The sequence below is a fragment of the Lynx canadensis genome, chromosome A2, assembly GCF_007474595.2.
Source record: "Lynx canadensis isolate LIC74 chromosome A2, mLynCan4.pri.v2, whole genome shotgun sequence".
In the NCBI taxonomy this organism is placed as follows: Eukaryota; Metazoa; Chordata; class Mammalia; order Carnivora; family Felidae; genus Lynx; species Lynx canadensis.
The window spans coordinates 26,359,602-26,387,595 of NC_044304.2; the positions used below are offsets into that span (position 1 = coordinate 26,359,602).

At 51.6% G+C, this 27,994-nt stretch overlaps 2 protein-coding genes across 6 annotated transcripts in view; both read right to left on the reverse strand.

The window, feature by feature from the left end:
* FAM107A (family with sequence similarity 107 member A) overlaps positions 1-13,481 on the reverse strand; it is a 54,682-nt gene extending 41,201 nt beyond the window's left edge. Inside the window, exon 1 of the mRNA XM_030307119.1 lies at positions 13,148-13,481. Within this exon, the coding sequence (XP_030162979.1) occupies positions 13,148-13,171 (24 nt within the window). The 5' untranslated portion in view covers positions 13,172-13,481. The remainder of the gene's footprint in view (positions 1-13,147) is intronic.
* A 7,669-nt stretch (positions 13,482-21,150) lies between these two features.
* The window catches only part of FAM3D (FAM3 metabolism regulating signaling molecule D), a 34,028-nt gene continuing 27,184 nt past the window's right edge, over positions 21,151-27,994 (reverse strand). For 4 of the 5 annotated variants that reach the window (XM_030307122.1, XM_030307123.1, XM_030307124.1 and 1 more), the window contains exons 8-10: positions 24,848-24,932; positions 24,011-24,137; positions 21,151-21,538 (exon numbers count right to left, since the gene is read on the reverse strand). In XM_030307122.1, the coding sequence (XP_030162982.1) occupies positions 21,449-21,538; positions 24,011-24,137; positions 24,848-24,932 (302 nt within the window). In that variant the 3' untranslated portion in view covers positions 21,151-21,448. The other variant, XM_030307125.1, reaches the window with a different exon arrangement.

The following is a 27,994-nucleotide window of genomic DNA, read 5'->3' on the forward strand; positions in this document are numbered from 1 at the left end:
ATACAGTGTTAATCACTTTCTCACTGATGTTATTCCCAGGGGACTTACTGAATTTCCAAAAGCCACCTTCCTTTGCACTAGAGTGGTGGGCAGGGCTGTGGCTGGTGTAGTTCAAGGAAACCCCAGCCTCCCGCCAGCACTTGGGGTTGGCTGCTTTGTGCCAGATGCTGCCCTCGGGCTGGGCTGCTGCAGACACGAGCCCCAGAGTGAGAGGAGGTGGCAGGAAAGAGGGGTTCCTGCCCAAAGGCTCTACTTCACCCACTCTACTTCCCCCTCCCAACCTGGGATCAGCAGAATTTTGACAGCCAGCCTTGCCCTCCAGAGATGGTGCTGTTCTGAGCTATGGCGCTCTAGCAGGGCCAGCCACGATCGTGATGTTTGCCCACCCTGGATGGCTCCTTCAGCCCGCAGGCACTCTTGATTTTCTGCAGTGCGTGTTTATAGGCGGGACCCTGACACGGGCTCAGCCCAGAGAGCCTTGACAACCTGACGGAGAAAAGCGGGGGAACTGCCGCTTCCGGGCTTGATTCCCGGGCTCTGGGTGGCCCACCCGTGGCCCTGGGCGGTGGTGTTCGGGCAAGTGTGTGGTTCAGACGGTGGGCTCTGAGGTGGCCTCCTGGGTCCAATCCCTAGGTTCACCACTGACCTACTGTGTGGCTTGGAAAGGCCCCTGACCTCTCTGAGCTGTTTCCTGTCTGTAAAATGAGGGTAACTGCAGCACCAACTTAATGGGGTTGTTGTGAGATGGTGCTGTGTAAAGTACTCGGATGGTGCTTGCCACGTGATGATTAACTAAATGGGAAATGATTATTTCCTTGAAATGAAGTTGTTGGAAACCCTGTGGTCCGAGGTGCCAAACTGCTCTGTGTGAGAATGAAGAAATCCAGGAGACAAGTCACACTGTGTGGGTTGTGTTTCCTGCAGCAGTGATTCTCGACTCTGGAAACAACCTCCCATAAGGGTCTGATGGCCACGTTCCCCCTCGCTGGAAAGTCTGTCTGTCCTCACGTACACACAGCGTTTTCCACCCAACTTCATAGAAACCCACCCAGCCACCTAAATGTGGAATTCATCCCAGGAAAAGGACATAGGATGTCTATCAGGGCGTGGAAGAATAAAAGAATAACTTAAATTCTCTCAAATCAAAGATTCTTCAAGCAGATCGTGGCATGTCTGTATCAGGGGAACACTATGTACCCACGAAGAAGGGATTGACATGAAAGGATGCCCCCCACCCCAGGGTTGAGTGCCCCAGGGCCATTACCTCCCTGTGAATGGGGGAGGGAGGGAACCGGGAGGAGGCCCCGCTCTCTGGAGACCATCTCTACCCAGCCCTCCCAAGGAGCTCAGCCTCCCATGACTGTCGAATCCTCGCTCTGGGGTTGTGGAGCCTTTGCTGGGCAGGAGGCAAAGGCAGGAAACTTTAGCCCTTACAGGCGGTCTGAGGTCTACATGTCACGCCTGCCGCACACAGCTTGCTGGCTCGGCTCCTGCTGGCGCTATGGCCCAGGGAGGCAGCCCGGAGGCTCCTGGCCGCAGCACATCAGGCTGGGGGCAGGCAGAGGGGTGCCCGCAGACCACGGTGCCAGTGGGCAGGACTGGACCCATGAAGTCACCCCAGGATGTCTCTCCCTCTCTCCACTGTTAACCTGGCTGAGACTGATGAGACACCCTTGGAAAAACTGCCACTGGAACTTTCCACTAACCTGGCTCTGGAATGACAGGATTCGGAGGAGAGGGAAGCCCATGGGCATTTCATGGCCAACTTCTTAGCGGACTGTGAGTCAGACGACACTCACAGAGAGATGTTTGTAGTGCACAGGTTAAAAATAATTCCAGTGCCTCCAGGCTGTGGGATCCGGGAGTCCTGCTTAGAATTTTTTTGCACCGATATTTATGAGTGGATTGGACTGTGATTTTCTTTTCTTTAACTGTCCTTGTTTAATTTTGATATCACAGTTATTTTATCATAGGGGCACCTGGCTGGCTCTCAGTAGAGCATGTGACTTTCGGTCTTGGGGTTGTGAGTTCGAGCCCCACGTTGGGTGTAGAGATTACTTAAAAATAAAAGCTTTGAAAATAAAATGCAAAAAGTTATTTTATCATAAAAAAGATGGGAAGTGTTCTCTCATTTTCTGCTGTTTAGAAGACAGAGTATAAAACCAAACTGATGAATTACTTTAAAGCTTAATAGAACACACCTATAAAAATGATGATCTGATGGTTTCTTTATGGGGAGATTAACCCATGGCTCAATTTCTCAAAGTGTTACTAACTACTCAGTTTGCTTATTTCTCCTTAAGCCAGTTGTTCAGCAATGTTTTCTAGATGTTTCTAGAGAGTTTAAAATTTTACAGGCATAAAGTCAGCTGTATCATTTTCTGCCATCTTCTTCAAAGAACCAACTTTGAGCCATACTGATCTTTGTTATCACATATTTGTTTTCCAGTTCTTTCATTTCTGCTCTAATTTTTATTTTCCAGTTACTTCTGGAAACTACTGCAACTACTTCCTGTTACTAGTTTTTTAGATTGGTTCTGCTGTTCTTTTACCAACTGCTTAACTTTGACATTTGGCTCATTCAATCTCAGCCTTCTTTTCTATCTGCTTTTAAGGTTATAAACTTCTCCTTAAATACTGGGTTATCTGTGTTTTGATATACAGTATCTGTATGACCACTGAGGTCTGAAGATTTTCTTGATCTCTTCGTTGATCAATCTAGAAGTGTTTCCTATCTTCCAAATATATTTTAGTTTCTTTTTTGTTTATTATTGTCCTTTAATTATGTTGTTGACCTATACCATGATGGGTAGGATACAGATGCTTTGGTATCCGGATTTGTTTTGTAACCTAGAATGTGGTCAACATTTGTAAATACTCCATGAGTGCTTGAAAACGTTTGATAGGTTTCCAAATACATCTTTTAAATCAAATCTGCTTTAAAAAAAAAAAAAAAGAAGAAAGCAAAACCGTAATGAGACACTAGTATCTATCCATCAGGGTCACAAAAAATTAAAAAGCGTGAAAAGTAGAAAACATTGGCAAAGATGTAGGGTAGTTGAACACTGATACACTGTCTGTGGGCATGTAGTTTGCTGTAACCGGTCTCCTTTATCTAGAAAAGGTGTGAAGGGCGGCAGCATAGGTGACCCCAAACTATGCCACTTTGGCATAAGGATTATTTTGAGCTAGAGACACTTGAAAAACAGCAGGTACAAGAAGGGTACTCTGCCCCCACCTCATCTTCCTGAAAGCAGGAGATAAGACTCCGGTGTCAAAGATGCCTTCCCTACACCAGGAGGAAAGAAACATTTTTATCACCAGAGACGGGATGGAGCTGAGAGAAATCTATACAAACAGATCTTGTTAAGATAACCCTTGTCTTCCTTTAATCTCTCTGTATGTTTCAGTCACTTTCCCACAATTGCTGTTTTTTTTCAACTTGGTGTAGAAGCACTTGGGTCTGTGTGCTTTTGGGGGCTTTGTTTTCCAATGGGGACTCTCATGAACCTGTGAAAATCTTTAAGCTTTTCTCCTATTAACCTGTCTTAGGTTGATTTAATTCTCAGTCCTAGCCAGATACCCTAAGAGGGTAGAGGTAAAATTTGCTCCCTCGGACTTAGTGATCCCACTTCTGGGTTCACAGCTGAGGGACACATGGGTCCCCTGAGACAGAGAGAGAGAGAAAATTCACAGCAACATTAGTGTAATGGCACGTGATCGCTTTGTGGAATACCAGTGCCAGTTCAAGTCCTGAACCTGTGGTTGGCAGAAACATCTGTATCGTTTTGAGATCTTGTTTTTTCTTCCTCGGCTCTGGGGCTGTTGGGGGTAGAGGGCTTCAGGGGTAGAGGATATTAGGACATCAGGAAGGGGGCTGTTGGTCTGTGGGGACATCTCCATGCTGGCATCTCAGTGTAGTCATTTGTAGATAGCATAATTTGAATTTCCGATTTGCTGGCAGCTAATGGTGAAGGCCTGTGAGAAGGATGCCTCTTCCTAATTCCTGTCAGTCAGTCATTGTGGCCTGTACTCTCTGTCTCCCTGAGCACACTGTGACTGCCTCAGGCCTGACGCAGCATCTGGCTCGGAGCGGATGCTCAGGAAATATTTATGGAGTGAAGGAGTGAGTTCCCTCTATGACAGCTATGGATTCATTAATTTATTCACTCATTCACTCATACCTATCGTATATCCGACCTGCACTAGGTCCTGAGCGTCCAGAATGAGTGACAGGTAAGGTCCCTGCCCTCAGAAAGCTGACAGGCTGGTTGGGAAAGCCAGGTATGAAACAGTTAAAGAAATAACCAAAGAAGGTGATTTCAGATGGTGGTAAGTTCTGCGGAGCTCCTACAAGACTGGAGACAAAGATGGGGGTACTTAGCTAGGACGGGGGGTGGGGGGTTGGGGAAGGCCTCTCTGAGCTGAGCCCTGCACAGGCCAGCCCTGGGGAGAGCCAGGGAAGAGTGCACCAGGAAGGAGGAACAGCAGAGGCAACGGCTCTGAGGTGGGGAAGAGCTTGGTGGGTCGGAGAAACACACAGAGTCCAGCATGGCTGGATTAGAGTGAGTGAGAGCCAGTGTCACAGGAGGCCACAGAGGGGGCCACATGGGGGTCACAGAGGGCCTGGTGGTTGTGGATTTCCATGTATCTGCTCTCCAAGGGTTTTACCCAGGAGAAGGGAGGACTAGGCCTGGAATCAAAATGACATGTGGGAAGTCACCCCACTGGACAGGAGCTAAAGGGACCTGAGGCCCCAGGAGAGCCGCTGGCAGAGGATGGATGGGTTCCAGCTATGCTAATGTATAACTTTAGATGCGTAAGAAGAGTAGAGGTCCAGTGGGGTGACGGTCACAGTTATGGGTTGCATTGTGTCCCCCCAAAGAGATATGTTGAAATCCTAGCCCCTGTACCTGTGGAGGTCACCTTAGTTAGAAGTAGGGTCTTTGAAGATGTAATCAAGTTAAAACGAGGTCATTAGGGTGGGCACTAAGCGAGTATGACCGGTGTCCTTATAAGCAGAGGAGACGAGACGCAGACAGACAGGAGAATGCCACGTAATAGTGGCGGTGGCAGAGACTGGAGTGATGTATTTACAAGCCACAGAGCAACAAGGGTGGCTCACAGCACCAGAACTAAGAGAAAGGCAAACAACAGATTCTCCCCTAGAGGCTTATGGGATCACAGTCCCGCCAACAGCTTGACTTCAGGCTTCTAGGCTCTGGAACAAATTTCTGTTGTTTTCAGCCACCTAATTTATGGTAGGTAGGTGGTTGGGGCAGCCCTAGGAAACCAGTATGTCCCTCCACGGTCCCCGGTTGTGACCACAGCGTCACCATGGGCCCTTCACAAACTGACTGCTTTGGGGCCTGCTGATGGCAGGATTCTCCATGAACATCTGCCACATCGTATACCCCAATATGACCCCGAAGTGTTCCCAAGAGCTCAGGTGCATAAGGAAAAACTCTTGGGTGGGTCCCCCACACAGCATCTCCATCTGGTTTCTGGCCGAGTTCTGCAGGTTCTGGGTATGACATCCCTTGTGGGACACCCCATGCCCTATCCTAAGCTTCCATGGGAGCAAGATGTCGCTAAGACCAAGCCAGGCTCTCCCGGCTTCCCTGGGGCACCTTGCTGTTTTCTTTGGTCTTGTCTTAGATTTTAGATGACAGAAGGAAAGTTCCAGCTCCTTGCCCTTTCCCTACCCCCCAGGCCCTGAGATCTGATCGCTCACTTAAACAAAGCCCCTCGTTCATGTCAGCTTAGGAGACACAATGTTCTGAAAGCAGATCCCTGGGGCCCAGGGAGGGAGCTGCCTTTTTGGATTCCTGCCTTCTCAAAAGCCGGCTTTTGATTTGGCCCCTCCTGCCCCACCTCCAAGCCCTTTCATGAAGGAAATTAAATTCTTCTGAACTTTAAGGTCGCTCTTCAACCCAGCTCCCAGTGGGACTGGAGCTACCACCAGCTAGTAACTCTACCCAACAAGGTGAAGATTTACTCTGGCTTTTGAGCGTCATGGTTTCATCCAGATACTTGAAAAACAAGTCAGTGAGCCGTGGAGCCAGAGGCATCTGGGTTCAAGGCCTGGTTCTGGCAGTTAATGGCTGTGTGGTCTTGAGCAGTGAGCTCAACCTCTCTGAGTCTGGGTTTTTACCTTGGTGAAGTGGGGACATACATATGTATGTGGCCGGGTTTGTAGTGAGGATTCTGTGGGAGTTCAATGACTGGAAAGCATTCGTATTTTTACCTTCAAGGGATGCCCATTTTACAGATGAGAAGGAAGGAGGCCTGAGAGGCCTGGTGACCCCTGAGACTGCTGAAGCATGTGGAGTGGATTCAGTTCAGCTTATGGGTGTAGGCCAGGGTTGGCTGTGCTGTGCAAGGTCTCTGCAAACCTTTGGCTTCTGGAGCGTGTGGGAGGAGCCTAAGGCCATCTTGCATTAATATGACTTCCTCTGACCCCTTCAGGGCTGTGAAATGGGGGAGACAACCCAGGCCGGCCTGCAGAGAGGGGCTATTGCCATCATGTATGTGGGGTCCTGGCACTGCATCCTTTGGGGGATGCATGTTCTCACCTCCCCGCTTCTCCCTGCCTCATTTTGCCCCCTAAAGCAGTGAGTTGCACAGCTACCAACCCTGCATTGACAAGGGAGGAGTGTGGAAGCCCAGAAAGGGAGACCATCTCGTCCAGGGTGGCTCAGGGCCTTGAGGTGAAGGTTTTTGCTTGCTGGTGGATGAAAATTGGATTAAGAGGATGTGAGTGATGTAAGGAAGGAATGAAAATAATGTCCTGCCCTCTACTGTCCTGGAAGGATTTGCCCCTCATGGTCTGAGCATGAGGTGAAGCCTGCCATCTTGGTTCCTTCTCCCCTTTTCCTGTCTAGAGGCATTAAAACACATGGGAGTGGAAAAGAGGCCCAGAGGGGCACTCAGAGGGTGTGGGGAGCAGAGGGGCAGAGGTTGGGGAGAACAGGCTTGGGGTCTGCTCATTCGGCCACCAGCAGACTTTCTCTTGGTGATTTTCATCTCTTGTGTCTTTGTCTCTCTTTCTCCCTCTCTATCTCTCTTTCTCTTGCTTTGTTCTCAGCTGTTTTGAATACTTGAGCAAAAGAAAGGAGAGAAAAAAAAATATTCTCCTTGATCAAAGAGGCTGAGGAAGATCCATATGTGGTTTTTGGGGGGAAGGTGTTACTATAAGGAAGTAGAGGGGTAGGTGGGGCAGTGGTGAGTTAGGGCCTCACTTGACCCAGGCCCATGGCAGGTCCCAACCCCAGAATCAGGGGTCAGGGCACTGTGCTAGGCTCAGGAAGAGTGGCTGCAAACCAGCAGATTCTTTCAGTTCCTGGATGCACCATGCCTCTTATACCTCTAGGCCTTGGCAGGTCCTACTGTGTCCCTGGACATCTCTCCTGGCTCCCAGACCTGCTTATCCCTTCTTCATTCTTTGGATCACAGCTTGGGCCTCTGGGAGCTTCCCTGGCCTCTTCTTGCTTTGTGGACCTCCTTCTGTGCCCCAGCTCCTCTGTGTTTCCCTTATCAGGGCACCCAGTACCTGCTCTGTCATCACCACTGACTTATTTCTCTCTTGCTGGGCTGTGCAGGGACGGGGCCAGAGTCTTATTCACTGGTCTGTCTCTGGCGCCTGGGATCCTGGTACCCAGTGGTGCCCAGTCAGTGCTTGTTGGATGAATGGTGAAAAAAATGGTTGGATGAATGGTGAAAAATCCCAATGAGGGATTTTGCATTTGGCCAGGAAGTTGTGCAGGTGGAAAATCTGTGTGTGTGTGTGTGGGGGGGGGGCAGCTGGAGGCAAGGTGGTGAATGTGGGAATTTGGGTCAGAGTCTTAAAGCTCTTGGAAGGTAAGAAGGGGATGTGTGGGAGAAATTGAGGGACTCAGTCTATGTCCTTCCTCTCAGCCTGAGTTCTGTGTGGATCCTTCCATGAATTTGGCCTTCAGCCCCACCATGGAGTTACCCCTATGGAGACCCAGCCGCCATCTCTCCCTCTCTCTCTCTCTCTCTCTCTCTCTCTCTCTGTCTCCCTTCCTCAATCTATTGGGTACTTATTATCTGCTAGGTGCTGGGGACACAACTGTGAGCCACAAAGTCAAACACAGTCTCCCTCCTTGGGGAAATCACAGAACTAAATCCGAGATTACAGCCTTGATCAGTGTGGTGGGGAGAGCGTGGGGAGCATAATGGGATTTGCCCTAGTCTGGGGAACTCAGGGGGAGTGGTGGTGCCATGGGGTGTCTGAGGGAGCTTTACCCCCTTCTAATCTCTCTGGCCCCTTCCCAGCACCGCTGGTGATCCTCCAGGCTTAGCGAAACCTGCAGCCTGTTCATGCGGATACGGCTCTGAGACAGGCTTGCTCTGGCATCCCCGTCTTAGCCTCTAGCCCTGCATAGACACCAGAGATCCACTTGGGCCAGGCTTCCGAGGAGAAGCGTCAGCTGAGCTGGCATCTTCCTTTCTTTCTCCTTCAATGTCTTTCCCCCATAAGCTGGGCTTCCTGCCATAAGGATGGACAGGAGAAATTTTAGTCTTGGAAGAGGTGATTGCAGGACTGTAAGTGATGGCACTGTGCAATCACAAAGCAGCATTCTTTCCTCTGGGCAGACCTAGCCAACACCTGGGTACCAGGATCTGCTGGTAGAGAGTGGACTGGATTCCACCCCTGCTCACCCATCCACTCATTGCTTTTGTGCATTGCCCAGCCTGTGCATCTGTTCGAGGCAGCCCGGGGCATTCAGCTTCTGAATTCCATCTTGGCTTGGGGAAGCCAAGGGCAGAGGAGGAGGAAAGCCCCATAGGGAAGCCTCAGGGAACAGGAAAACTGCCTTTTCCCTGCCTCCAAAGGGCACTGTGCCTACTTTCAAATGCCCCTTTCAGTTGTTGCCAGTACATAGCCCTACAGCTCCCAGACCTGGCCCTGTGTCCTTCGGCTCTCCTAGGGAAGAAATTTCAGCTCCAACTTTTTCAAGGGTCCCAGGCGAGGCTATTCTGAGAGTAGAGGATGAGGTGGAGAGGACAGTTCACAGTGGAGGGGAGCACGGGGTGCTTACCGGTTTGCTCAGGCTGGGAAGGAAAACATTCAGGGGCTTTCAGATCCAGGGGGTGAACAGATGGAGTAAAAGGGGGAGCCTGGACCTGAATGACAAAGTCCAGGGTTTGGCAAGCTGCTCACAATGGCGGCATTTGTGCTAGTGCCTAATCCCAGAGCCCCCAGGAGTGTGCCCTGCATGCCCAGATGAAGCCCCAGCTCCCATCAGGGAAGCGGTCAGAGGCGGTGGGCAGGGGTGGGGGGGAGGCGCATGGCATGGCATGGGCAGCGGGCAGTGAGAGCCTTCTAATGAGGTCCTCCGGCCCCACTGAGCGGCGCCGGGGAGAGGAGCCATCCATCATCGGTGGGGATAATTGTTCAGGGAGCCAGTGGGGCCCGGCCAGATGTGTGCCTTTCGGACTCCATAAGAACAAACACTCCCTTTCAGGCCATTTATCAAATTTAGCTGGATCTCTCCTCTTTTATTCCTTTTGTTTCAGTCAAGGAAACTTCCTTCTAATGAAGATGAATACAAAGCGACGAGTGACTTGGCAAATATCAACAGAGTCAGAATGTAGGATTCGTTCAGTGAAAAACCTGGGTGGTGCTGAGTTTGGAGACATGTCTTGCAGCATGCTGAGTGTTGAGGGCTTCAAGGGGTTCCACTGTGGGTCTGGGGGCACAGCCAGCCCCCTCTCTGCTGAAGCTCCACCTTCAGCTTCCAGAGCAAGGGTACTATTGTGTGCCACCGTTTCTGACACCGACTCTGTGCCAGGCACCTCTGCTCATCCAAGTGTGGAAGGGGAAATCGTGATCCCATTTAGCAGATGAGGAGACTGAGGCTCGGAGAGGTTAAGCAGGTGGCCCTGACAGGGGTCCCAGGTGGGATTCGAACCCTGTTCTTCCTGCTCCAGAGCCCACCTTCACACACGCCAGCAGTGGGGTTCAGTGGTCAAGGCTCCTTAGACCGCCTGCTTCAAATCTCGACTCCACTGCTTACTGGCTGGGTGACCTCGAGCGTCTCATTTAATCTCCTTTAATCTCTCTGTGCCTCTGATTGTTTGGGTAATGAACGTATCCACCTCAAAGAGCTGTGGGCATACTGAATGAGAGAATCTTTGCCGAAGCGCAATGCACATGGGCTGTTATGAGTAACGTTTTCTTTTTAGTATCAGGGTATCATTTAGTATCTGTATTTAGCATTGGGCGCTTTAAGGGTAGAAGCAGGATCATGCCTGGGGTGCTGGACTTGTGTGGGGACTGCCTGTAAGAGCCTGTGGGCCTGTGCCCTTCCTGGGGGAGGGGCACTGGCTGCTGAGTGGAGGCTGAGGACGGAGTGCCCAGACCCCGGTCGTCTGGTGTCTGAGGGCTGTGAGAGTTGCTGTGAGGGCAGGTATGCCTTTCCCTCCTTGGCCCAGCTCCTGGCACAGGTACCCAGTTGATGGGTGTTTATGGGAGGATGGGCTGGGAGCCAATGAAGATGTGGCAGACAGTTATATACCAGGAGAGAGTGCTCTAAGTGGGCAGGGGTCGTCTCCAAGGGGCGGCTCAGTCCTGCCCTGCATGGTGCGGGGGAAGGAGACCCACTGCCTTCCTGTGTGCTTCTGGGGCTGGGCCCGGAGCTGCCAGGCCTTGTGGAAACGGTCTGACCCTGGCTGCATGGCCCTGGCAAGTCCTCCCGCTCTCTCAGCCTCAGTCTTCCCAGCTGTACAATGGGGAGAGGATTGGAGCACATCACCAGGGGTTTTCCAGAGCTGTTATTTTATAACTGTGAGTAAGCCACCAGCGTGGGAGGGGTCTGAGAAGCCCCCAGGGACAGCAGGGTGACCTTTATAGGACAGGCCAGTGGGTGCTGGACATCATGTTCTGCACGGCTGGGCCTGTCATAGACATCCCACAGAGGCAGCTGGGCTGTCTGCCTCCAGAAATGAAGACAGAAGTAGGCATATGGGGGGTTTGGTGGGGTGATCCATGGTTGGGGGAGCCCCACAAAGGGCCTGGCCTGGGCATGCTCATAACCTATGCTCCAGGCCGGCTCTACCACTGACCAGCTGGGGGAAGTTATGTTTGCTTATGAATCAGTTTTTTCATCTGCTGTTGGGTGTGATGTTAATGCCCTCATTGGCTCAAAGGGAGGACACAGGTGTGAGAGGATCAAACGCAGAGAAGAGACAACGTTGACTGAGCACCTATTTTGTCCCAGGCATGATATCATTTAGGTTTTATGACAATGTGAGAAGGATTATTATCTTTAGTTTATCGAGGCAGAATCTAAGGCTCAGAGAAGTGTATTGTCTTGTCCAAGGTCATAGAGCACGCGGAGGAACTGACTGAGGTCTGTCCGACCCCAAAGCCCATGTTCCCAATCACTATGCTCTTGCTGCCTTCTCCCCGGAAGGCCTTTTCCCTGCAGGGCCGGAGAAGGAGCTGGGCTCAGGGTAGGCATGGCTTTCAATGTAGGGGCTAGTCCTGGCTGACTGGTGGGGGAGTCCTGGGATGCTGTGCTGAGGGGGATTTTGACGCCGTCTACACTTAGTGGGAAAGGGTACTGGGATCCGTTGGTGATGTTTGTCACAGGTGGGGGAAGAGAGGATGGCAATACGTGAGCTGTATTTGCTGTTGCTGCACGAGACCTTGTCAGGGTCTTTTCTAGGCCTGGAAAGCTATTCTCCAAGGTGACTCAGCACAGGTAAGATCTAGAGGCTGAGCTCATTCCCCCTCGGGAAAGGAGAGGAGCTGGAAGACTGTTCCTGAAAGAGGGGATGGGTGGGGCCAGGGCGCATAGTGTGGCCTGGCTGGGACGGCCGCTCTGGGCTGCTCAGATAATCTACCTGTCCTAACTGCAGGCTGGCTCAAGGGAACACTGCAGGAGGGAGAAGGGACAGCCACAGACATCAACCTTGTAGGATAATGCTGCTGGGGGTGCTGAGGGGCGGCAGGAGCTCCCAGGTCTGACTGCTTCTGAAGCGAAGGAGGTGGGAAGCAGAGGCTGGCACTAGGAGGCCCCAGGGGGTTATCTAACCCAACACTCATTTTCCAGATGGGGAAACTGAGGTCCAGAAAGGCTTCCTCCATCAGGTCCATGATGTGTTTTACTTTAAATTTGAAAAATGTGGCATGGGCTGGGTTGGCAGAAAATTTGGAGCCAAGCACAACCATGAGCTGTTTGAGGATTACAGCCCCTGTTTACTGGGCCCTCTGGGTGTTAGGCAGTGTGCTAAGCACTTTATAGGTATCAGGTCATGGAACTTCCCAGGAGGTGGGGACTGGCCCTACTTTACAGGTGAGGAGCCAAGATCCAGAGGGGTTCAGCTCCTTGGCGCAGTGGGTAGATGGGGAGCTGGGACTGGGCTGCCTGACCACACCATTGGGATCACTGTCCTGGACAACCTGGGCTGAAAGCATGCAGGAGAATCCCCAGGGAGCCCTGCCTCCCCTTCTCCTCCAACCAGGAGGTGTAGGCTGGCCCCAAGAAGGCTTGTGGAACAAGCCCCCTCACACGCCCCATCTCTAATGCAGACACGGGGGTGTATCGACCACATTTTCAGAAACACGCATAGGCTATGCTGTCTACAGAACCCCTACTGGGAGCTCAGATGTAGAAGGTGATTCATAATAATATGAAGAGCATTCTATAATAATATATAATAATAATATATATAATATAATATAATAAATATATATGTATAATTCACATAATTCATTTAATATTTCACTGAGGTAGTGACTATTGTCCCTATGGGGAAGTGAGTTACAGAAAGCTTTGATACCTTGCCCACAGACACTCCCCTGGTGCATGGAGAGGGGTGGCCACAGAGCCTGTATGTAGGAAAGCAGAGAGGCATATGTATAAGACCAGAGAGCCCGTGAGATTGGGCAGCCCCAGGTCTGTTCCAGAGATGGAGAGATCAGATGGCTTTGTCTTAAGCCCCAGCCAGGTTTCTAGATGCAAATCTTGGCTGTGAGCTCAGGGAGGGATGCCGGGGGGCAGTGGCTGGGTGAGGCCCCCCAGAGCCAGTGGGTAGGTGGGTGAGGGCTCCCACTTGGTAAATGCAGTCCCCTCCCCACGTTCAGGGACCCAACAGGACCCTCGGGGGCTCTTACCTTCTTCCCCTGGACTGTTCCCATGGCACAAAGTAGGCACCAGGCCTGGGTGGGCCTCGGGGGCCAGGCTGGGGGTCCTCCCTGCTGATGTTGATCTCAGGAGCCGGGGCCCAAGGGGTTCCCCGGGCCAGGGCCCCCTGTCCTCTCGCGGCTCATTCTCCTCAGGCACAAAGGAGGCTTTCACAGCTGTTCCTAAGCCCAGAGCTCCTCAGACAGGCTTAGAGTGATTGATCCTGTCAGAGGCGCACGGTGTCCGCATGTGGCCCACACGTCCTGTGGTCCCTGTAGCTCCTCACTTCCTGCACCCCTGCCTCTCTCAGAAAGGGAAACTGAGGCATCCAGGGTTGGGGGGAGAAGCAAAGCAGTCCTCTCACCATGCAGCCGGCAGCTTGGGTGCGGCGGGTGACCTCTGGCTGGCCTAGCAGGCAGGACTTGGCCTTCTTGCCAGGCTGGGCACCAATCCGCAGACAGGGCCCAGACAGTGGAGACTGTGTGGGACAGCTGGGGCATGGGGCTCAGGGCAGGCTTGTGTGGGCACGTAAACCTCGGGCTGGACAGCCCCATTAATAAGACACTTGGGGGCAAGGGCTGTCCCAGAGCAGAGACTCTGAGAGCAGAGCACTTCATTCAACAGGACAGTTATCCAGGCGGGGAGGGGAGGGGGGAGGGCTGGTCTGGGCTCAGGCCAGGAAAATATCTGGAGGCTGGATTCCAGGCCCAAGGCCAAGTTCTCCAAGTTACCCCAGCAGTCACCCTCCTTCTCACTTGCTACCACCTTCCTTTTTATCGCCAGCATGGGGTGAGGTTAAAGCCAGAATCACTTGGGCTTCCGTCCTAGCTCGCTCTTCACAGTTGTGTGACCCAAGGGGGCATGATTTGACCTCTGGGAACCTCAGTTTCTTCATGTGTGTGTGTGTGTGTGTGTGTGTGTGTGTGTTCCTATAATCACACTGCACAGTGTTGCTCTGAGGGCCAAAAGAGGTAGGTGTGTACAGCCAAAGCCATTGTTCTGTTAAAACAAATCAGATGATGTCATTCCCTGTTTTATCGTCTCCCACTTGACCGAAGAAGGATATCAACTGCCCCACCCCATGGGGCAGTAAGGATGAAATCTGGTGACTTGTGTAAAGCTCCAAGCAGAGGATGTGGACAATAGCAATTCTCCAGAGAAGTTTGGTGCTGCTGTTATAATGTTGTTAATAACACTGATGATAAAATCACTGCCTATTGGCAAGTCCCAGGTAACCAGTTTGATTAAGCCTAACACCCTTTCTTAAGAGGTGGCTGGGCAGGGAAAACCTTGCCACCCTCACTTTGCTCTAGTATGGTGCCTCACTGGGAAGTGGTGATGACTTATGACACAGATGATTTATGAAATGGTAGTTGGCAGTGAAGGCTCAAGGATTAGGCATTCTAGACCCAACTTTGCCCACAGAATGAAATTCCCCATGGCCTAAAGTTCTGATCTATCAAGTTTTTCTTGCTTCTTGGACATCATTTCCCATTCCCTTTTCTCCCTGACAATTCCTGGATCATACCACCTTTCTCCTCACCCCAGGACCTTTGCACTGGTTGTTCTCTCTGCCTGGAATGTTTCCCATCTCTCTCCCTCAACTCCATTTTTTAATCTTGCATAATTCTTTTCTTTTTATTCAACAGACTCAATTATCTCCTCCTCAGATAAGCCTTCCCTGACCCTCAATGCAAACTAGCTTCCTGGGTTCTCTGTTTATTATTTTTTCATTGTTCAGCTCCTGCACCTGAATGGCAGTTCCACAAAGCCTGGGACCTGGTCTGTCTTGTTTATTAGTTTGCCCCCTGGGTCTAAAATAGAGCTTGGCACATTGCAGTCACTCAATAAATATTGGAGAAGTGGGTGAATAAATGATGGAGGATGAAATGAAATAGTCTAAGTGCGTAGAGTGCCCAACACAGTCCTGACTCATTGTAAGAGTATTAGTACTGTCCCCTCTAGGCAAGCAAAAATGTGGCTTCTTCCTTTGCTCCTTCTTCTGGTGCAGCCCCTGCCTCAGCTGCCCCCCGTTCCTTTTCTCCCTGATTCAGTCATGGCTGGCATACCGCTTCTGATTTCCTGCAGTACAGAGAGCATTCACGACATTGTAAAGGGCAGTGACTAAACTGGCCGTCAGCCAGAGCAGTAAAAATGCCGTAAGTCAGCCCTGAAGATCAAACTCCTTTGGCAGCCATCCCATAATTATCTACCAGCTTGGCTCTTGGTGGGATGGGAGGAGAGAAAAGGAATTTTACCCGCTTATTAATTTTTCCCCATCTGCTTGGAGTCTTGCTGAAATATGACTTATGAGCTGCACTAAAATCTTGGTTGCCTGGAGGTCTTGATTGGCTGAAGGTCCGAAGCCTGGCTTCTGGCAAGATGAGGGTCTGAAATGCAACATTTGGACCTCATGCCATGGGCAGGAATGGGGGTGGTGGACCCAGAACCTAGCACAGGTCTTGGCACCAAGGAGTGCTTGGAATGCAGACACAGGTGATTTATGAAAAGACGGTTGGTGTTGCAGGGTCAAGGACAGGGTCTAGATCTGGCTTTGCTTTGTCTCACTGTGTGGCCTGGGCACAGCTCGTAGCCTCTCTTTCTCCATGTGCAAAATAGGCTGCAAACATCTGTTCCTTCCGGACTCACAATCTTGTAGAGGGGAGCAAGGCTTACAAAATGTGGGACGGTTTTGAAAAGAGGAGTTGCATATCACTCAGACCGACTCCCTCTTCGTCTCTCAAAGCAATGATGGTGGATTTTGAGAACGTTGACTCAGAGGTTCTGGGCAATTTTCAAAAGTCTTCAGAGGCATTCAGGAGGAGGAGGAGGAAGGGGAAAAGGAGAAGGAGGAGGGGAGGGAGGAGGGAGAGAAAAACATTGTTCATCCCTGAGGAGTTTTAGGGCAAGTATTTCTGAAGGATTTGTTTCCTGTAGTGACGTAGATGGACTGGGATTCCAATCCTTAATCGGAAGCTTTTTAGGCGCGTGACTTTGGACAAGTCCCTTGGCCTCTCTGAGCCTCATTTTCCTCATGTGTAAAAAGAGGTAACAATGGTCCCCACCACATAGGGCTGTGAGGATGAAATGAGGTAATTCATATAAACCTCTCCACAGAGCCTACAGCAGCAATTCCTAAAGGGGTTGGGTGCTGCTCTTATGCTGCTATTAGTGTAATAGTAAATTCACTGCCCATTGGTAAATCCCAGGCATCCTGTCTATTAAGCGGAGCGCCTTTCGCCAAACTGGGTGGGCAGAGGTAACCTTGCTACTCTTCCCCTTTCTGTCTTGGTCTGCCACCTGCTGGTGAGGACCAGAATTACAGCTGCTGGAAAGCCCTCCCCCTTACCTCCCCTTACTTTCCCCCTCCTCAGTCTTGGGAGAGAGGAATGGCGTCTAGGTGGGGAGAGGGTAAGGAGATATGAGCCCCAAATTCTGAGGCCACGAGAAGCTTGCAGAGATTCCTAAAGGCTTGTCCACCGCAATGATGAGAAAAATCAGTTCTCATGTCTTATCTGTTTTACTTCCCAAATAACTGCGACTGGTCCCCTTTGTTCCATCCCTGTGCATCTCCTGGTCCAGGCCACCTCTTGGGATGATACAGCAGCCTCTTCACCCTGGCCTCGCTTTCTCCACTGCCTTCTCCTTACGGCAGCCAGGAGGAATTCTCAAAAACCGCAAATCTGGTCGTGTCATTCCCCAGCTTCAATCTCTCAGTGTGTCTGCACAGCCCCTGGACAAAGTCCTAGCCCCGTCCCCCAGCCCACAAGGCCCTTAAGGCTGTCACCCCTGCCTGCTCAGCCCTTGTTATTCATCTCTTCCCCTCCCAGGCCTATCCAGCTTGCAGGCCTTGTTCATGCTGCTCCCTGGCCTGGCCTCCTTCCCCTCTTTGCCTGGGGAACTCCTGCAAACTCCCAAGGCTCATTGTGGATGCTGCTTCCTCCAAGAGACCTTCCTTGATCCCACAGTCTTTCCCAGCATAGCCCTTATCAAGTCATATTGCCTTTTGATCTCGGTTCCCCACAGGGACTCTGAGCAGGGACTGTGTCTGGTCTTCTTCACTGTGGTATCCCCCGTGCCTACCCAGTCCTTGATGCATAGTGGGTGAGTAATGACTGACTCAACTCTCTCCAGCCATTTTCTTGGACTCTCTGTCTTGCCCCAATCCTGAGCTGACCTGGAGGTCCCTGTAGTGGCCACAGTGCCCTGGCAATGATGTTGAGAACCTCATGGGTGTTTGGCATTTTGTGATGCCCACCCCAGGGGACCCTAGGGGGGCTGGTTCTAGAATGCCATCTCCTTGGTGGGTTTTGGTGGTACGCCTGATGGTCATCTGGGCTCCCTTTCATCATTTGGAGGATGTGCCAGCAGAGACCTGCCCCTGGTTGAGGAGGAGGGGAGGCGGGAGGGGGCATGTCCCGTAGTCTCAGCCTCATATTCTCCAGCATGCAACAGCACATCCCCTTTATTCATGGAGACCTGACCCTGTGGGTGACAATTCCTACATGCTGGGTGTCTTGTCTCCTAGCCCAGGCCCAGGCTCAGTCCCATCCAGTTGGCCTTGGCCACTGCCTCTCTTGGGATGGGTCCCCCAGAAGCCGACTTTGGGGTGAGGATTCTCAGGGAGGTGATTTAAAATTTTTTTTAATGTTTATTTATTTTTGAGAGAGAGAGAGAGAGACAGAGACAGAGACAGAGACAGAGAGAGGCAGAGAGTGAGCAGGGAGAGGGCAGATAGAGAGGGAGACACAGAATCTGAAGCAGACTCCAGGCTCTGAGCTGTCAGCACAGAGCCTAATACGGGGCTCGAACTCAGGAGCATGAGATCATGACCTGAGCCAAAGTCGAATGCTTAACTGAGCCACCCAGGCACCCTGCAGGTAATTTATTAAGGATGGGCTCCTGGGGGACACACGTAGGGGAGTGGAGGAGCAGGACAGGAAAGGGGAAACAACCAAGCAAAGGGACACTTTCAGGCCAAGTTCCAGCTTTGGTTCGATCCCATGGGGAGCCCTGGACTGTAAATTGCACCTCATGGTTGTCCTGCTGCAAGACAGGGAGCTGGGCTTTCTGGTTCCCAGCCAGGCAGTCAGGAGCTGTGGACCATCCTGTAGTGATGTAAACTCCCACACTTGCTGGCCTCTCTTTTTTGCCCCAGTGAGCAGAGGAGGTATGAATAACCTGAGGGCAGTTCTCCAAGAGGAGTGCAGACTGGTCGAGGGGACTTGGGTGGGGCACCAGCCATTCCAGTGTGCTGCCTTTCCAAGCTCCCCCTCTCCAGGAGACGCTGTCCCCAGTTCTCTGATTCATCTCATTGATGCTTTCTCAATCTTCTTTAAAGTGCTGTGTGAGACAGCTTTTAGAAGAGTGCCACGAATCTTCTCTCTCAACAAGGTGGCCATCCCATGTCCTTTCATTTTTTTATTTTTATTTTTTAAAGTTTGTTTATTTATTTTGAGAGAGAGAGAACACAAGCCAGAGAGGAACAGATTGAGAGGCAGAGAGAGAGAGAATCCCAAGCAGGCTCTGAGCTGCCAGCACAGAGCCTGATGCAGGGTCTGAACCCACGAACTGTGAGATTGTGACCTGAGCTGAAGTCAAGACTTGGCCCCTTAACCGACTGAACCACCCACGCACCTCCCATATCCTTTTAAAATAGGGACCACTGCTAAGAGCTCTGCCTAGCCCTAGCCATGGACTTACTTTAGAAGTCCTGGGGTGCCTGGGTGGCTCAGTCGGTTCAGTGGCCGACTTTGGCTCAGGTCATGATTTCATGGTCCGTGAGTTCGAGCCCCTCATCGGCCTCTGGGCTAATGGCTCAGAGCCTGGAGCCTGTTTCAGATTCTGTGTCTCCCTCTCTCTGACCCTCCCCCATTCATGCTCTGTCTCTCTCTGTCTCAAAAATAAATAAACGTTAAAAAAAAAAAGAAGTCCTTATTGGTTTTTTAAATAAAAAAATTTTTTTAATGTTTTTATTTATTTTTGAGACAGAGAGAGACAGAACATGAGAAGGGGAGGGGCAGAGAGAGAGGGAGACACAGAATCTGAAGCAATTCCAGGCTCTGAGCTGTCAGCACAGAGCCCGACTCGGGGCTCGAACTCATGGACTGTGAGATCATGACCTGAGCTGAAGTCAGATGCTTAACCACCTGAGCCACCCAGGTGCCCCTGGTTTTTTAAATTTTATAAAGTATTCTGAGAAGTGAGTCAGCTAAGTGAAGAGGAGTGGTGCGGTCAGGGTCCAGGGCCTGCAGAAAACCCCCATTCAGCTGGCCTCAGTCAGTCCTGGGGATGCGGAAGGAAGGGCGACTGGGTTCAGCGGGAGCCCTTTGTTAGCACTGACTGTCAGGTGTGAACAGAAGGCCCTGCCACGTGGAACAAAATGGGAGGAGTGGAGCACATCCAAGCTGCCAGGCATTCTCCACCATGCACATGTAAGGAAGGGTCTGCAGAAGAGTCAGTTGGTGGCGGGGGTGGGGGGAGGGGGGCACCTGGGTCGCTCAGTTGGCTGTGCATCTGGCTCTTGACTGTGACTCAGGTCACGATCTCCAGGTTTGTGAGTTTGAGCCCTGCCTTGGGCTCTGTGCCGACAGCACAGAGCCTGCTTGGGATTCTCTCTCTCCCTCTCTCTCTGCCCCTCCACTGCTCATGCTCCCTCTCTCAAATAAACTTAGAAGAAAAAAAAGAGTTAGGTGGGGCCACCAACAAACTCCCCCTTTAATCCCTGAGAGTGATCTGCACTGGGAAAAATGGGGGAATGGGATTGTGTGGTGGGGGTGGGGGGAGCGGTGCCTGGCTGGGTCCCCTCTTCTGACTTCCTCAGCTAAGCCTGCTCAAAGTTGTCCTCTCAGGCTTTGAGCACCGATCTTCACCCTACTGGGACTGCAGCCCAAGTCCCAGCTGCCATGGCTCCTGGCCGAAGGTTCCCACACTCTGTCCCCTCTACCCCAGGCCCTCTTGGCACATTTGAAGCCCTGCTAACCCCAGGGCCCCGCACCACTGGTTTACACAGGACTTGAGCTGCTGCTGGTCTGCTGCGTAGGGTGTTCGCACCTCTCTGTAGGTTTTGCAGCCTCTCCAGTTCACGCTCCAGGAGCCCGGGTACCAGTGCTTTCTGCTCCCATGACCCCCGCCCAGGATCTGGTCTAGGCACTCCCTGCTTGGCCCTTCTCAGAGACCGAAGGCAGGGTCTTTGTACATGTCCCTTGGGCCTTACCACCTCAGGGGGCTCCAGTGGCTGGTATCAATGCCTCTGGGCTAAGGACTCTCTGCAGAGCCACAGATGGCCACTCTGTCCTCTGTAGGGCGGACAAAAAGTGCTCAGGAATTCGCATCAGCCCCAACACTAGCAGCACCCTCCCTAGCAGTGACTGACAGGACTGATGCAGACGCATCTCAACCTCGCCCTGGCTAAGAGATCTCTGGTGTGTGTATTCTACACGGATTCCCGGGGATCCTTGTGGGACTGAGCTCCACTTACCCACAGCTGTAGCAGAGCCGATAACACACCCTTTACTGGCTACCTTCCTCCCCTGTCTTACTTCCACACCCCCATTGGTGTTTTCTAGAATCACTTCCCAAATAAGTCTCAGGGGCTGCTTCTGCAGAACCACTCAGAAACAGCCAGAAGGTCTTTCCTGCAGCCTGCCTCTTCCTCCCAGTCTTCCTTAGGAACCCCCCCTCCCCCGCCCCTGCCCGCCCTGCTCCCACTCTGGATTCTCTATCTCTCATTCCAGCAGCAGATCAAGGCAACATGCTCTGTGTCCGTCCTCTGGCTCTCTCTAGTCCTGTGGGTTTTACAGCTTAAGCTGAGAGCAAAGGATTCATTTACCCTTCAGCAAAATCTCTATGAAACCAACCTCCTTTCCAGCTGCCTAACCTGGTGCTCGAGGCTGTCATCGACCTGTCCCAGCTTGTGGCCCAAGCAAACCTGGCCTGGACCAGTTTGATCTCAGGGAGAAACACTGCACATCGGAAGGTCAGAACGTTCATTCAAAGTCAGCAAAAATAAAATTTAATTGTGCGCTGCAGGTATGGGCAGTCTGTCCTTCCTCGGGAGTGACAGCCAGCCTGTTCTCTCCAGAGCAGACGGGCTCTGGAAGGACCCCTGAGTCTGGCCACCTTGGGTGAGCCGCCTCAGCCCATGAGAGGGGTCTGCTTCCAAACAGGGGAGGTGCACAGTGCATGGGGATTCCCCCAGCACTTTCCACAGGCCTCTTGGCCCCCTTCTCGTCACTGCAGCCAGCTCTGACTCCTAGAGTAGCCAGGAGCTTCTTTGGTCCACAGCTACCCTACGGTATCTTCCGGGGAACACAGCCTTCCAGCTCCAGCAGCTCCGGCCAGCCCTCATACTTGTTTGTGTTTGGGTTGTTCTTTAAGAACTAGAGAGAGAGAGGGAGAGAGAGAGAAAGAGAGAGACGTGGCCCACAGGGGAGGCTGTTCAGAATTCACACCTGAATTGTCATTGTGCTTTTAAACCGCATGCCTTCACTCACTTTGTTCTGGCTTTGGCCCCATGGGGAGGTGGTGGTGTTGGATATAACCAGCCCATTTCATAGGAGGGGAAACTGAGGCTCAGAGGGACTACAACTTGCCCAAGGTTTTACAGAGAGGATCAGAGCTCAGTCATCCCTCAGTGCCTTGGGGGTGGGGGGCGGCGGGGAGCACCAAGCATGGGAGGTGGGCTTGCTGAGCATTAGCTCCTCTGCCAAATTCTCTATCAGCCCCTCTAGGACACCCCCAGACAACCAGAACAATGAGAAGAAGCATCCTAGCAATTCGTGAACACTTGTCCTATGCCAGGCACAAAGTACCTTATGTTTTTATTCCTTATGGTAGCCCCAGGAAGGGCATACCATTATCATCCCATTCTATACATGGGGAGCCTGAGGCACAGAGGCCCAAAGTAACTGCCTGTGGCCACTTAGTTGGTAAGTGGCAGAACCACTTTGTAATATTAATTAAAAGTAAATAGAATAAAATCAGTTAAGATTGTGTTTAAAGTGCCTGGGCTTAGTTTACGGAAGAAACGAATGTAAGTGGCAAAGTCTACCAGTGGGATAATCGTGGCTCACCCTAGGGAATAAAGTCATTCTAGATGCTGCTTCTCTAACGCCCAGCGCCCCGTGTGTGGGAACAAAGGACTAGGTGGTTTCGGTCACACCGTGGCCTCCAATTCATTTCCGGGTGATGGGTCGACTTGCGTGCTTCTGCTTTGCTGTCTTGGCCCGGTTTTGATGGGTTTGGAAGCTGGGCTTTATGAAGAACCGGGCCTGTGGCCTGAAGCCTCTTCCCTGCCTCCCACCCTGCCCCCTCCCTGCACCTCACACAGGGATGCACTGGAGCCCCCGCCCGATGTCTGTGGTCTTCACCCGGAGGCTATCAACAGAGGGCTCCCTCCTTTTCTCCTCCAGCACAAGCTACTTTGTACAGTGATTTTTAAAAAGTAATTTCTAACGACCTGAATTCATTCTCTTAGAAACTCACGCAAACAAGGCCAGCATTTTCTAGACAGGGCAAAAACCCTTGCAGCCCATTGTGGTCCCCCCCCAACCTGGAGTTCAGCCTTCTGACGCTGTCCCTCCCTGCCACCCATGGCCCCTTCCCTGCAGGCTGCTGTGCCTCTTGTCTGATTGCTGCCTGGGCCTCCTCCCTGCCTTCTCCACACTTCTCCGTGCTCAGCCGGGGAGGCTGTGCTAAAAGCATCAGGACGAGAAATCTTTGTGGAGGCAGGCTGACCTGATGACAGCTGCATCTGCATCGCTGAGTAGCTCAGACCTGAGCAAGCTGGTTAAAACCTCTCCATGCCTCCGGATCCTGGACTGTGAGATGGGAGGATAATTGTACCTGCTTCATGTGGGAATCAAAGAAGGCGCTGCAGGTAGCTTGCTCAGCCGAGCCTGCACAGAGCAAGTGCTTGCTGAATGCTAGCTAGTCTTTCTTATATATCAATTTGTGCTTGTCCCTTTCCTGCTTAAGCCTTCCATGGCTCCCCACTGCCTTCGGGATAGAATTCACTCACCTCACTAGACCTTTATGCCTGAATCATCGACTCTTAGCTGCCTTCTGGGCAGAACTGAATGTTGTCACCTCCAAAGATGGGGCTACTTCATGCCCGGGGAAGATGTGGCTAGTTCTCCCACATTTTGGAACTGCTCTGAGCTGGGGACGCACAGATGGGGGACAGGGAGAGAAGGTGCAGCATTTCCCTGCGAGTTCCCAATGCTGCCTTAACTCCCCTTTCCTCCTCTGAGCAATCCTGAGACTCCACTGCTGGGGGCCTCCCAGACCCTGCTTGGGGACACCCCTGGGTAGTGGAGCCACATGTCATGGACCCCTGCTGACCCCTTCCATATCAGGTGGGCTCTCCTGTGTCCTCCTCTTGATGCAAGTTTACTCTCTCCACAGGGAGCTTAGAAGGGGACAGCTCCTCTGGTCCAAACCTCTCTCTTCAGGTGGGGAGCCTGAGCCCTTGGGGGAAAAGGGGTGTGGCTTAGGTTTCCATTGGGACCAGAAGCTAGGCATCCCCCCTTCTCTGGGCTCCCCTCTCTGCCTGTCATGCAGGCTTCATCTCTACATTCCTTTCTCTTTTTTTCCATGCCTCTCTTGCCTTCATCCTTCTTTTCTCCTTTTCCTTCTCTTTTTTGGTACTTATCCGATAATTTATTATGACCCACCTCCTTGCAAAATAGTCAAGGCCACTTCCTGCTGGGGGATTACCCAGTCAGGCCACCCTGACCTCTAGGGGTCCCTACACCATTCTTCCAAGCCACCCCAGTCCTTGTCCATCTATCCCTGGCAACTTCCCCTCACCCCACCCACTTCACTGGGATGGGATGCCACCAGGAACCCACCTGCTCAAAGGGGCTTTTGTCCTTGAGGTCTTTGGCTCCTAAAAAGACCCAGCTATCTCTGAAGCCCAGCTGCTTTGCATAAGAACTGCCCAGGCTGGAGAGGAGCTTCCTGGTCTCATCATTCAGTCTGCAGAGGAGCAGAGAACACGGTGAGGTGGAGGGGTGGGGGAAGGGTCAGGTTCTCAGGCCCTTGGCCTACGAGCAGAGTTGTGTTCAGGAAGAACAGGGCTGAGTGGCAAGGACTTCTCTCAAGAAGCCACTTGGAGGGGGCTGGAGAGGTGTTAGTACAATTTTGCTTCTGTTTACAAATATACATGTTTATTTTGAAAATATGGAACATCACAGAGGAACTAAAAATTAGAGTCTCACCCCGCTTGACATAATCATTATAAAATTTTAATATATTTCCTTCATGTCTTTTTTTCCCCCAGGTACTGTGGGATCATACCAATGCTTTTACAAACTGCTTCTTTTTTTCCTCTTAATGCTAAAAGGTGAACATTCTTCCATATCCTTAAATTATTTTCTACATCATTTTTGATGCAATATATCCATATATATATATATATATATATATATATGTATATAATATGTCACCTACTAGCATGTGTCATAATTTCTATAACTAGTAGGTCTTTATTGGACAGGGACAGTGTGTCCAGTTTTTTACTGTTGTAACCAAGGCTGTGATGGGCCTCCTAGAACATGTACACTTGTCTGGTTATTTCCCTAGGAAAAGTTGCCAGAAGATAGAGCCAGCAGGAGAGTGGGAAAAGGCACTTAGGGCTTGGAAGCATTTGGTTTGCCATGGCCTGGCAGGTGGAGGTTCCCACTTACCTGGTTCCTGGGTCGTCATAGGAGGCCACCAGCACGAGTGCGCCCTCTGGAATTTCTTTAAGGAATTTCACCAGCAGCTTCACTTCTGCGGGAGGAAGGAAAGCAGGGTGCTGGTCATTTAGGGGAAGTGGCCACTGGTCATTCTCATTCTCTGCTACTGCTCTGATCAACCAGGAGTGGCCAGTGGCAGGCTGACACTGAGCTCCGTCTGAAGCTCGGGGGCCGGTGGGAGGTGGCATCTGGGGTGGAGCTGTCTGCAGCCCTTGTCCGGGGGAGAGCAACGTGCACAGAGCAGGGGTAGCCTCATTCAGGTGGTTAAGCGTGGACATTGGAATTTGAAAATTCCACAGGCAATTCAGATGTGCAGCCATAAGTGAGAGACATTGCGCTAAGGGCCCTTGGGGACCTACACCCAAGGTATGGAGGTCTTTGGCCCCTAAGAAATCATCTCTCAACATCTCTGGGCTCTTTGCATACCCTCCACCACCTCCTTCTACACTAGTTAACAACCCAACTTGTCTGTCCTGACTTTAGAGGATAGACCCACTGGATCACAGGCGACTCAGGTCACTGAGAGAGAACATTAGTGTCCTACAGATCCCCAGCTTACACCAAAGAGCAAGCTTCCCTTTGCATCTTGAACACCACACTGCAGGTGCAAAGTCTGTGCATTTAACAGAGACAGGCCTAGCTGCAGCATGTTGGGGAGGGATCAGCACCCAGCTGGAGCTTATCTTTATGGCCATCTTTGCTGCATAAAAAGTGATAACTTAGGGCAGCGATATAGGTTCCTTTTTAAGATTATTTAGGTTAAAAAAGTGAGCTGATTCAAAGGAAAATACTAATAATTCAGACGGTACTCTGGACATGGCATAAAGTATGCAAGGGGCTCTTGAATGGCTGAAGAAGTATGGGCAAGACTGGCCTAGTGGGAAAATCAGGGCTGTATCTGTCACACGAGGATGGTCAGTAGCACTGCCCAGAGAATTTTTGTAAAGAGCAAATGTGACGATGACTCTCGGGCATACAGAAAGTGCACTATAATGGAACTGCAATTCTTAGCAGCATCTGTAACATAATTTTGGGGGCCCGGTGCACAACGAAAGTGTGGAGCCTTTCGGGGCACCAAGCTGGCTCAGTCGGTAGAGCATGTGACTCTTGATCTCTGGGTTGTGAGTTTGAGCCCTACGCTGGGCATAGAGATTACTGAAAAATAAAATCTTAAAAAAGACCAGGAGACTTTTGTTAAAAAAATATTAAGAATTTCAAGATGGCAAAACTAGAGCATCAAACCAAACCCGAATTCGCTCTAAGCACAGGGCCCTGTATGGCCACTCCACCCATAGGTCCATGCCCATGAAGACAAGCCAGTTCTTATATTCCCTGAGGATCCCTTGGACCTAGGGGAAGAATCAAGTCCTGAAAGCCAAGGTCAGCTGTCAACCAGCTCAGTAACACAGAGGCCTGTGTAGTCCGTGACCACAACCTGTCCTCAGATGCTTCTGTTTTTGGGTCCCCGTCAGTCATGGTTACATTCAACTTGATAATAGGGCAATATAAAATTTAGGGTTTTTTTTTAAGTTATTTTTTCCCCCTTTTCATTCTGACAATGACCTCCTTGCTTCTGAGCCCTGTGGATGGAGTGAGGGAGAAGGGAAGGGAAAGGAGAACACTGAATGAGCCCCCCAGGTCCTTTCTCCAGCCAGGCAGGGCCCCTCCCACTGATTAGTGTGGGTTACCATTCAATCCCCGCGTCAGTCTCATGAAGCAGACACTGTGGATTCCCTCCATTTTACAGATGACAGAACTGAAGTTCAAGAGGTGTCATTGCCTCACCCTGAAGTCTTTGACTCCAGAGACTGGACCTTGTCCATAAACCTGGCCCCCGGCCACCCTGAACACCTGGGGGGGTCCTGGACAGAGAACAAATGACATCCTCTGGCCCTCGGCCAATAGTCTGACCCACGTTCTTCTCACCCCTGTCTTAGCTCTGTCCCGCACCAGGAGGGGACTTGTGTGCCTGCATGTGGACACCCCCAGTCTGCCGGTCCAAGCTCTGTCCACACCACCCTCCCCTCCAGCAACTGCCATGCCCTGGCCAACCTTCAGTCCTAAAGGTGTATCTGTGGCTTCTGCCCAAGGGGGGTCACACCTCGAAGACGTCTGCATGGGCCCTGATGCAGGCTTCCAGTAGGCACATCCTCTGGCCTTGCAGACCCTACCTGCGAGGTGGGACTCAGGTGGAGGATGGCCATCATAGGACCCATGGGATCCTCTGAAGCCCTGGGCACAGGACAGGGTGCCAGCTCGCGTCTCTAAGTGTGGTTACCTTCCAAACATTCGCAGCTGTGACTTCGGGCACCAGACTCCCATTTCAATGCCTCCTTTGTTTGCAAGGCCAAGAGGGCTTCCCACTTTCTCGCTGCCTGGCTTTGTCTCCTCTTGGGCTTGTGCGGTTAGGTGGGCACAGTAGGGGAGTGATGCCCGAGCCTGGAGCTGGGCCCTGAGGTTGCAGGCACAGGGGAGGGTAGCCTAGCTGAGCTGGGCTCTGAGAAGGGGGGTGAGCTCAGTTCACTTATCCTGATGGAAACTGGCTTTTGCAGGACCAGGACTCCTGCTGCCTGCAAGGGGCCACTCTGCTGCTTTTCCACTCCTTATTGAGGCTCCTGTGTCAGAGGGAGGGAGGTGGGTTGCCAGCTGGGCAGTGGGTGGCATAATGGGTCTGGGACTTATTCCACCATGTTTTGGAAGATATCAGGATTGTTGGGTGAGAGTCCTGCCCCCACCATGGCTTTGCCAGTCAGCCTGTGGGCGAGGAAGCTGCTGGTGGGAAATTTCAGCCCAGGTAGGTCAGTGTCCTATGCAAGGAGGACAGTGGGGTGGCTACATGCACAGAGAGGTTCAGAAAGCATGCCTGTGCACAGAGAGAAGAAAAGATGTCTGTAGAAAGATGCAGAGAGCTTGGAGCTTCAGAGATATCCTTTCTGGGCCTTGGGAGGCCTTGTCCTGTCCTTGGGCCCAATGGAGACCCTGCAGCCTTAAAATATAATACTCTTCACCCAGCAGAGCAAACTAGGCCGTATGTCCTTGCCCTAAGCACTTCAGTGCACACATGCCTGGCCTCCACCTGCCAGCACCCGCATATCT